The 11,424-nt window shown below is 34.9% G+C and overlaps 1 protein-coding gene across 2 annotated transcripts in view; it reads left to right on the forward strand.

The window, feature by feature from the left end:
* The first annotated feature begins 25 nt into the window (after positions 1-25).
* LOC140984936 (mitotic spindle checkpoint protein MAD1) overlaps positions 26-11,424 on the forward strand; it is a 13,600-nt gene continuing 2,201 nt past the window's right edge. The window contains exons 1-13 of one of the 2 annotated variants that reach the window (XM_073452635.1): positions 26-390; positions 712-811; positions 2,024-2,184; positions 6,039-6,236; positions 6,316-6,408; positions 6,773-6,889; positions 7,490-7,737; positions 8,197-8,368; positions 8,554-8,664; positions 8,751-8,954; positions 9,718-9,880; positions 10,669-10,759; positions 10,849-10,918. In XM_073452635.1, coding sequence (XP_073308736.1) covers positions 196-390; positions 712-811; positions 2,024-2,184; positions 6,039-6,236; positions 6,316-6,408; positions 6,773-6,889; positions 7,490-7,737; positions 8,197-8,368; positions 8,554-8,664; positions 8,751-8,954; positions 9,718-9,880; positions 10,669-10,759; positions 10,849-10,918 — 1,923 coding nt within the window. In that variant the 5' untranslated portion in view covers positions 26-195. The remainder of the gene's footprint in view (positions 391-711; positions 812-2,023; positions 2,185-6,038; positions 6,237-6,315; positions 6,409-6,772; positions 6,890-7,489; positions 7,738-8,196; positions 8,369-8,553; positions 8,665-8,750; positions 8,955-9,717; positions 9,881-10,668; positions 10,760-10,848; positions 10,919-11,424) is intronic. The other variant, XM_073452637.1, reaches the window with a different exon arrangement.

Below are 11,424 nucleotides of genomic sequence, written 5' to 3' on the forward strand. Positions count from 1 at the left end.
ATATATTCGGACATTATTAATTCGTATGAGCAAGGCTCCCTCAACTTGGAGGCGCGCACACAAAAAGCTAGCTTATGTACTTTGGTTGGCGCCTCTCTTTTCAAATTCATCCTTAATCAAATCAATCTCACAAAGATTACAACCCTAGTTTTGTAATCATTCCAGGTGTTGTCGAAATTCCTTGAAATACATAAGATGATTCTCAGAACTCCACCGCCGCGGAAGCGGAGGGCGGAAGCGCTGCTGCCGGAAGACCGTGCTGATATGAGCCCTACTTCCAACAGGCAGCTGGTGATTTTCGAGGATCTGCTGGAGCCGGAACATTCTCACGACCACTCAATCCCCATTACATCCGATCAAATGCTCTGTACTTACCAATGCCGTCAGATGGTATAAGCTCAGTTCTTTTTCCGATTCAATTGCTCTCCTTTTTATGCAGAGTCATCTCTATCTGATATGTTGGTAATATTTTATATTGTGTATATATGAATTTAATATCTGTTGGCTCCCGCGCTAGTTTTTTTTTCTCCGTTGGTTTGTTTCTGCGGGTAATTGACTTATTACACCAATCTGGGGTTGGTACTGTGGACATGAATGACTGGCTCGATTTCTTATGCACATTTTTGGGGGCCACTCTTCCTTTTCTTTTAATGAATTTGCTTGAGGAACTTTGATTGACAATTTCATGGCTGTAGCAATTTGTTCTTGTAGGTTAAATCAGAATTTTTTGATGCCTTGAGCAGTGCAGAAAAACAAGCACGTGATTACCAAACTAAATTCGAAGTATTGAATGATGGTTTCAGAAAAACTGGTGAGATTGGGATTATATATTTCTGCACCTCTATAAGATCCATGATAACATGCGCACATGGAGAGCAAAACAACGATAACATGTTTTAAGTTCCTTGTCCTTTTTCTTTTTCTCCATTATCTCTGTACTCGTCACTTTCCACTATTGTCTCAGCTTTATGCCTCCAGTCGGTCATTTATGGACTTGTATCATTAAAAAGTTGTTCCTCTTCAGAGAAATATTAGTCCCCGTTGCTTTTGATAATTGAGAATGTAGTGATTAGAAATTATTAAGTTTTTGGTGCGGCTTGAACAGCTATGTTTATTAAGGATCCGGTAGTTATATTGGTATTGATAATGGGATTCGTACTAACCTTAAATTCTAGAGTGGAAAACTAACAGACATCACAATGGTTGTTTAGAAAGGAAAAATTAAACTATGACCCCAAAATTAGTTATTCTAGCACTAGGCTCCCTCATGTAATATAATATAGTTTGTATACCTATACATATTGTTTATACTTTTGTTAATGAATAACATAACTAACAAACTTATAATATCTAAACTGTATCGCATGCACACAATCAACTATTGAAAATAGATTTTTTTATCCAGCCAACTTCTATTTATGGTGATTACTTATTTGGGGTCTCTGGTTCTCATTCTCTTGGAACAGGAAGAATATAGCATCTGTAAATTTTGATCTTTGCTTCTCTGATGCTTTGAGTGCTTTCTCACCACCACTCTTCAATCAGTTTTTTTACTGGTTTTAAATTGATGTCTTTTGCCAGCTTCTTAACTGATTATGTTGAACAATTGAAGTGCCTGGTTTAAATTTTTTTATTTTCAATCTCTAAGTTTTCCCCGTGTTTAAATATTTCCATGAATTGGAATGAGTGAACTCTGTATAGTTAAAGTTCTTATGGAGATAAGTTACTTATTCATATAACTGAAAAACTCATTCAATGTCATCACCCACGATTTCACGGTTCAGAGGAAAACAATTTTTTTTTTTTACCAGTAAAGACAATTCTAGCTAGTTTATTTAGACGTACTTGATCTATTTACTTCTTTATTTTTCATCACGCACTCCAGTATATATGTTCATGATCTATTTCAAGCATCAATATGCCCATGCCCTATTTTTGAATTTTTTTGATGAAATGCCTAAAATGATATTGTGAATAAAGGTAGTGATGTTTAATTTAATTTTAGTTTGAATTATTATTGTAGAAGCTGAGAGAAAGAAGTTACGAGATCAACTATGTAATATGGAGCAAGAACTGGCTGCAGCTAAAGGACGTGAGCTGATGTTGCAAGAGCATCTGAGAAAGGAGGTTGATTTTTCTCAAGAACAGCTCAAAAAACAATTACAATCCTTTAGTGAACTTGAGGTGCGGCAATTTATTGTGATTTTAAGTCTAATGCTGTATTTTTTGTGCCATTGGATTTTTGAGCTGTGACATCAGGCAAACTGAAGGATCATTTGATTTCATGAGTTGTTTCAGTACTCTGTGTTTTTGTGTCTTGTTTTTTTCATTAGTCTAGCATGTGTAGAGACTAGAGATGATTTCGTAATTATGGATGGTAGCAATAGGGGCCTCATGTGCCAATGAAGGAGAAATGAAACACGCTTCTGGTTATTGCGCTAACAGTTTTTTTAAAAACAACGAAGAAGTGTTGTCTTTTTTGGATCGAAAATTGTATTTTAGAAACTCTCAACAAGTCTATATTTGGGAGGAATTCTCTGACCGTTTTTTGTCACTGAAATTATTGAAACTTACAGTACTGAGTAGTGGTCTATTTTTTTTATGTATGTTATTTTTAAAATAAGTAAATATGATCTATAATACATTTGAGTAAAATGGTTAAATTTGTATTAATAAAAATGTTTTTAGAAGTGTAAAAGTATAATTGGAAACATATTTATCTAGAAATATAAAGTTTAATTATAAAACACACAAATATAAATTTATAAAATGCCCGTGAACACCTCTGATTTATTAATTACATTTAGATGATATATTACAGATATAATGAGAAGTGAATGTGGAATAGATGAAGTAGGGTGAATTGGGTGAAATATTGACCAAGGCCTAAGGGGAAAGGGTAAAAACGAGGTTCTAGTTAGTAAAAAATTAAAATTAAAATTAAAAATTAAGAAAACAAAACTGAAACAGGGGGACCTTGTTTCTATTTATTGTTTCTCCAGAAATAGGTGCTTTCAAATAGAACCATATACCTGTTCTTGTTTTGGAGAATTATAAAACATAAATGAGCTGTTTTTGGTCTCCCAAATTGGCCCACCGAATGGTAATTTGTTGATTTAACATGGAAATTACATTTTAAGCTTTTGAGGATGAAATCCCTAGGCCGTGTAACATTGAGATATTGCTCACGATCAGTTCATTCTTATGAGTTTGTGTCTGAGATAACCTAGTGTGTGCATTACATGGTTTTGCCAGTTTTTTGGCCCTGCCAGTTCTTGCGATTTTCAAGTTAGTTATATGGCTGTGCCAGTGGACCCCTAAGCTCACATTTTGTGGGTCAATGTAGGTTGAGCAGTTTATAGTTGTCTTTATTTGACTCTCACTTTCTGTGATGGCTGAGAGAAAGTGAGGACATAGTAAGATTTTACTGTTTTCTTGGTTTGTTTTTCAGAGACTAAATTTCATTTGTTTGCACATGAAGCAGTAAAATCACTGTGACGATTGCATAGTAGTATGTTTGTTGAAACCTTGCATTGCCTTGAATTTTGAAATTGCCACCTTTTCTCCTACAATACTAATATGTTGTCTGCTAGCTATTGGATTGAGTGTGGTGATATCTGGATTAGCCTGATCAATTGGTGCACCTCACTATCATTTTATTCTGTTTTACTCTGTCCCAGTGGCAAGTATGCATACATCTCAGACTTGGTGCTTGCAATAATCTCTCAGCAAATAATAATTTTCGATTTGGTCTCTTTATAGTTAGAACTTCTTACCTACTTATGCTTTGAGTATCCTGAAATACTTAAACCACATTTTGGAAGGAAATACGGGGGTATCAACAAGTACATACATAATTTCTATATAATGTCTACATCGGCATGAGCCACATCTAATATCCTAATGGTTTGCTTGAAAATAGATCTGTTCATTTTCTATCTGAGATTAGTTCTAATATGACAATGGTGAACCAACTGATTAGGGGCGCTCTTAAGTGTCCTTATGAGTTTTTTAACACTCAATGGATGAAATCCTCTATTCCAATGCATGTCATTAACTCCAGTACCACCAGCCACAGATGATCCTCCTTTAAAGGTCCGACTACCAATTGGAGAAAACAAATTGTAATCATCTGACTTGAACTTGAATGTTGTACTTATTTTTGATGCACCATCTGACATCTGAATCTAATGTGCATTTTCCCCAAAATTTATTTCTCAAGGGTCTTTCTTTGATATGGAATATTCATATAGTTTTTTTATATTACTTTACTTGAACATTACGTGATACGTATTTAGGTCAGAATCAAGACAAAAGATATATTATTGGACTGGGGAAATAATGATGTATTTTGGGTATCCACAACATCAAAACCTAATCGAATCATTTCAAGACCAGTTCTCAAATTGTCATGTAAGAATGGACAGTTCCCAACTTTAATTGCCTGCATTTTCGTTAACCTTTTCAATCCAACTGAACTCGCATGTGTCCATATGAATTAAATTTGAGGTTCTATTGTTAGAGCCATCAATTTGGATTTGACCCATTGCGCCCCGTCACTAAAAAGGGCGGGTTGGGTTGTGATTTCGGCGGTCCGTCAAATATTTTTTTAATAAATTATATTATAATTATAATTTCTTATATTTTATGTGTTGTTGACAAGTTTTGAAAGATTTATATTATATGAAACGATTTATATATGGTTGATAAGTTTTGAAATATTTATATTATTTATAATTATAATAGTTTATGTATAATTGATTAATTTTCAGTATTCTATATTGTACCCTAGGCGGCCGTCTAGGGCGGCGCACTGAAAAGGTGCTGGTCGGCCTTGGGGTGGTGGGACTCCGTCTGCGTCAGTCAAATTGACTGAGAACAACGAAGATTTCGACGACGGCGGTCTTTCAGAATTTCTATAGCTGATGAGATTATAGGCATGATGAACAATGAAAATGGGAGAAAGGAAGGAGAAGAAATGAATGAAAATGACAGTAATCAATGGTGGCTAGGATAAGAGAAAAATGAAACATATCAATTTTTTTTAAATTTTGGGCCAATTAATGGACAAACCCATTAATTTTTAAATTGGCCTAATCCCCAATAACTAATATATTAAACATATTTTTTATTTTTTTATCTTCAATAACAGATTTATTACTTGTGTCATGTCCCCGCCTAGGTGCTAGACATTGGTCTAGCACACGACTAGTGCCTACTGCTAGACCAACGTTTAGCGACTTTTAGAACCTTGTTAATTTTGAAAGAATTGTATTATTTATTATGATTTATATATGGATGATGAATTTTGAAATTAGTATATTATTTATAATTGATTATGTGTGTTTTTTTTAAAAAAATTTCCAATTTTTTTTATTTTTTACTAATTTTTTTTGGTGGGGTTGGCTTGCCTAACCCGTAATCCGTTGGGGGTTGGATTGAATTTAGGTTTTTCCAACCTGCCTAGTTGGCGGGGCAGGCCACGGGCCGAGGCCGGCAGGCAGCCCGTCTGACAGCTCTATCTGTTGGGTTCTCTTGAAGCATGAACATAGATTGGCATGCTTCAGATTTGTATATATTTTCAATAATTTGGATGAGAACTATTTCTAAAGTGCTATTGCTTTATTGTACCCTCAACTATTCTGGAACTCTATGATCGCTGCATTTTGACTGCTTTGAACCGCTGTAGTAAACACTCCCTTTCCCCCAGTGGACTACTGCATTATAGAACCTATGAGCTGTTAAGTTTTTGAGATTCATGTTGTAGTCATTAATAGTCGTCTATGTCCAATTGTAGTATGATGACTTTTTACTTCAATTTCTACCCTTCCCTATGAGCCTCTCATAAATTATATTTGTGTGATCTTACATATGTGAATTCTCTAACCTTATTATTTGTTGTCTGTGTTTCAGCTTTTCTTTCAACTTTTTTACTACTGTGTTGATTTCATTTAAATAGTTTTTAAACACCATTTCCTTACCATCTGGTTCTTCTTATTTTCCTGTTTGCACCTGTTCTGTTGTATTTGGTTTTGTAGGTAAAGTTCCGAAATGAGACGGGTCTTCGCAAAAAAGCTGAGTTGTCTGCATCCAAAGCTGATGAAAAAGCAAGCATTTTAGATGGAAAGCTTAGTACTTTAGCTGGAAGCGTCGACAAGGAGAAAAGACGTCTTCAAAATGAGATTGTACAACTGAGCAATGAATCGAAGTTTTCCATTTCTAGAATAAGAGCTGAGGTTGGTACTTCAACTTTGTTTACAGGGATAACGCTATGCATGGTCACTTAGTATTTAAATTTCTTTATTTGTGTTTCAGCTTGAGAAAATGCAGTGCAGAGCTGAAAATGCTGAAAAAGAGTCAGCACTAGTGAACGAACAATTGGAAAAATTTAAGAAGCGACTTGATGAGGTAATTTTTTTGCTACGTTCAACCTATGTATTTGATTTTTTTTAATTTCTCGCCGTAATATATTTTTCTATGTTCAGATGAATTTAAGCCTGAAATATTGTTTGCTTACCATGAAATTTTGACCTTTGTGGCTAAATGTGTGTTGAGGTGAAGTATATTCTCGTGTTTCTCTATTTTCAGGTATGCATGAAGCATGAAAGCGGGTTCATTCTTGTCCATGTTAAGGATAAAAATGTACCTGTCTTATTGTCAATGTAATCGACAATAATTATCAATCTCTTTTTTCTACGTTCATGTACTTAATTGAATCCTGTGTAATAATTGCATTATGATAGGCAATCAATTTCTTTTCCACTGTTAACAGTGCATGCAGGATAAATTGGTGGTAGAAAAAAAGTTATCCACCTTAACATCTCTGGAAGCTCCTTCCAAGGATGCTGATTTACTGGTGAAACATTTGCAAGATGAACTAAGGAACTATGTAAGCCGTGTATTGTGCATTGTAAATTTTGAATGTTTCTTGTTAGGTCTGGAGGTTTTGTATTTGCTTCTTATGGTCATCAATTCATGGAAAGAGTTTAGATGGAAATTGGACAAAAAAATAATGTAGTCCATGTGTGATTGGGCATGTTACAGACTATAATGTTAAATGCCTCACATTTATAGTGGTTCAAGATTTTTGTAATTTAGATGAGGTGGTCATTCAGTAACAAGAAAAACTAGGGAGTGAGCTACTAGCAGATATCCTCTGTAATGAAGAAGCATCCTGTTTATAAGTAGTCATCTACATTATTGCGGCACCAAACACACTTTTAGCTTAGGAATCATTGTAAATTTACATACACCTGGTAGTTCACATAAATAAAGTCGCATCATTAGTATTTGGTGCTTGGGGTTTATGATGATTGCAGTGACTACCATTTTCTTGGTGCTTCTTCAACGAGAATCAATCAGTTAAAAGTCCCTACCCTATATTTCTTGCATACCTTATTATCCTTGACCAGAGATTTCCATACTGTAGTCATCCATTATAATGTCATGATCCATTACGTTGTTGTAACTTGGCTCAATCTGTCATCAGGAGTCTGAAGTACGTGAAGCAAGAAAGATAAAAGCTTCTCATGATAACATTGAGTTGTTGAAAGAAAAATTGCATGAAGAAAAGAACCGCAGAGAGAGGACAGAGATGGACTTGCTTAAATTAGCTGATCTCCAGTCGAGCATGAAGAAGTTGGAGGATGAATTGTCTACATGGAAATCAGTGATCAAGGAAATACCTGGTGTATCATCTGCAGATGATATACCTCTCAAGTTTGCAGCTTTACAGAAGTATGCTACTGCTTAGTCAGCCTTTCTTTTATACTTAGTTATATATCCTTTTTCTGTTGTTACTTTGATGCTGTAAAAGTTAAAAATTACGACATTATTTAAATAATTAAACGTAAACCTCTCTCTCTGTGTCTCTCGCTCCCCCTTGTTTTCTGTCATGTATTCAACTTTTATATACTGCCGGTACTTCTGATATTATGAATATCAAGAATGTCTACCGAAACTGCTGCATCATTTAATGTCTATATATTTATATAACTTCTATTTCTCTGATTGAAAGTAGATGAATTTGAGAAAAGAAATGTAATAACTGTGCCTCTTGCTGTATTAACTTTAGTTTTGCTTCATGAACTTTAACGATTATCGTCTGATTTCATTGGGGTGGGCCAGATTGTTCATGTTGTTGTTCTGGTGTATTTTCATGTCTGAATTTTTTATTTTCTTAATTCGCTATTGCAGGGAGGTGGTTGATAGCATGATTAGAGAAGGTGAGGCCCACGCAAGGATGAAACAAATACAAGTGGCTCTTGATACTTCAATACTTGATAAACAACAAGCTGATACTGATGCTACGATGGCAACAGAGAGGGCAGAGTCCTTTAAAGCAGAAATCCAAAGGCTAGAGTTCATGGTTAGTATTTAGTACTACATTAAATGAGTTCTGGTTGTTAGATGCTTGTAAATGAATTGTGATTCTTCTATGTTGACCTGGATAACTGTTGAGAAAGTTGAGATTATCTTGGAAAAATATTTCGTACTTTTAGCGCACAAAACCAACTAATTCTGCTCATTGATTTATCTGCTTGGCTGTTGCAGCTTGCTTCAATTACAGAGGAAAGAGACCGCTTGAGAAATGTTGTCAGTGGTTTGAAAGAGCACACAAATCTTCAAGGTGGAGCTGAATCAGTCAGTGGAACTATTGTTCAGGTTATAGAGTGCCATGCTTCCTTTGCTTGTAACTCATCCTGTTGTCTTTCTCAGTTTATATTCTAATCAATCTATCATGTTGACAGGAGCTTGAAATGTCCCTTTCCAAGAAGGAAAACTATTCGATCGAACTAGAAAAAAATTTAATTGAACTGAAGGAGATTAATAGCCGTCAACATGATGAAATAAAGCTGCTGAATGAGAGGTTAACCAATGAAGCAAGAAGATTGAAGATGTTAGAGAGAGAAGATGATCGTCTTCGATCAGAGATATCTTTGTTGGAGTCCAAGGTGTGAGTGCGTTTCAAGGAAAATCTACTTCTGTCCAACAATTTTTTGTGATCCTTGCTATCTTCACCATTGCCTACTATTCTCATACTTCTAAAGTTTAACATGACAGTGATTAAATTGAAAGTTCTCACATATGTCCAAAAAGTTGATAGTTTGACCAGCGAAAAACAAATAGAATTTTGAATCTTTGAACTAAACGGCCATAAACTATTTTTTTGTTGGGAGGATTAGATATTCTTTTATTTGATTGTAATAATGAGAATTTGAGCTGATGTCCACTGGAAAAGAGCATAGCAGAAAGCTGGAATAACTTTCTATGTGTGGTAAGTTCCACTAATTACCCTGGAAGGGTTGATATATTCTTTACGTCAATGACAGCCAACCTCATTTTTTTTATATTTATTCCTTCTTCATGCTATTTTATTCTCTACTGTTTACTGGCTTGATTTTTAATCATGCGGACAACTTATAATTGCTGAGTCCACAATTCAGCTAAATTATTCTTCTGGTCTTATACCATAGCAAGTTAAGAAACGTTCCCCAGGAAATGATAACTAATCATGAAATTGAAATTTCATAATACGGATGCTTTTATCTAAACTGCCATGAAATGGATAATTATAAATAGCAGCTGATAATGATTGATATTTTCGTTTATTTTTTCCTTGTCTGTAACCACAAATTATTTTTGGTCGGATTCTTTATTCTCTACTTGTACTTCTATTGCTCTTCTTTATGATGATGAATCTGATTGCTTCTACAGCTGGGACATGGAAATTTTTCTTCTGCTAATACAAAAGTTCTACGAATGGTTAACACCCTAACAGTTGACAGTGAGGCAAAACAGACAATTGAGGCGCTGCAAAATGAGTTGCAGAAGACCAAGGAGAAGTTACTGGCTGTTGAAGAACTCAAAAAGCAGTCACGTAAGAAAATCAAGTTTTAGACTGTAAACCCTTGCATATTTCTTCTTTTTAAAACAACTTGCATATTTATTTCTGTTGTTAGGATCATTATAGTATTGGTAATAACAGAGCACAGTCAGGTTGTTTATTACTTTTATTGTTCCTCTGCACCAAGTTGAAAAGTGCGCTAAGGGGGGTATATGTGTGTTACTTGATTGTGAACCCTTTACCTGATCAGATCTGTTGCGTGACATCCAATACACTATAGATGTATGATATTTCACTTCAAGCATTATATAAAATTCCGCCTCATAGGAAGAAAAGAGTGATCCATGGGATATACATCCCACCAAGTTACGAGTGCATGACATGAAATTTATTTTTTCCATTTTTATTTTCGCCACACTGAGGAATATAAATTACTAGTGGTGCCATCTTCGCATAATTTATGTGATGTAACATAAACACATATTGAGCTTCGAGAGATTGGCTGAAGTTAACTCTGAGAAAACTCAGTGCAGGAAATTATATTACAAATAATTGTTATTTAAAAATAGATAGATGAAGACTGGTGTTATGGTGGAGCTTTTTATTCTAACCTTCCTCTCTAGTAAAAAGTGAAGCAAACTTAATTTGTAAGAAGATGAATATATCAGAGCTTGCTATTGCAACTTGATATGAGAACCACTCTACAATCTGCTCAACAACATTGCATAAATGAAGAAAACTGTGGTATATGCTTAGTAAACTAATTCCGTTGTTTCTGGTGGCTGTTGATATGGCTTTGTTGGTTAAATTGTGCTGCGAAGCTGATGCTGGTACACTTGTTGACTCATATGTTGCTGGGAAAATCAAACAATTAAAAGAGCAAGTTGCAACTCTAGAAAAACGTGAGGAGAGGTGAGTGTTGAATACTTTCTCAGAGTTATCTGTCGCACATACCACTCCCTTTTTTCGGAACTTAGGCATCTGCGATATATGATGCACAGATACAAGACTGTTTTTGCAGACAGAATCTCTGTTTTCAGGCGGGCATGCTGTGAACTTTTTGGCTACAAGGTATCAATTATCATATGCCAAAATCTTAGTTTTGGTTCTCAAACTATTATTACAAGTATTTCTATTCTCTTGGCAGTTGAATTGACTACTTCTAGAGTCTAGACGTTATTTTATGATTTCAAAACCTACTTGTTAAGTACCAATTATCTGTTCTCTCCAGACTTGTATGCTACTTGTTTTTACATTATAAAACTTTTCATTTTCTTTTCCATGAATAATTTCAGTACCACTTCTCTTTCCAGTTTCACTTATTTCCAAATCAAAAAAGGGGAATAGCGATGGAAAAGATAAAAAAAAAATGATTTAGAGTGAATAGCAGTTTCTAAATCCCCCACACTTCACCTGCCATCTCGACGACACAAAACATGGATCACATTGTTTCAGTTCACACATGGCAAAAAGGGATTGCTTCGTTTAACTTCAACCCAGGTCAATAAGGTCTACATTTGATGGTAATGCCTTATTCAAAAAAAAGTAAAAAAAAAAAAAAAGAACCTCTGATGCCC

This window comes from Primulina huaijiensis, chromosome 9 (assembly GCF_012295235.1).
Source record: "Primulina huaijiensis isolate GDHJ02 chromosome 9, ASM1229523v2, whole genome shotgun sequence".
Taxonomy (NCBI): domain Eukaryota; kingdom Viridiplantae; phylum Streptophyta; class Magnoliopsida; order Lamiales; family Gesneriaceae; genus Primulina; species Primulina huaijiensis.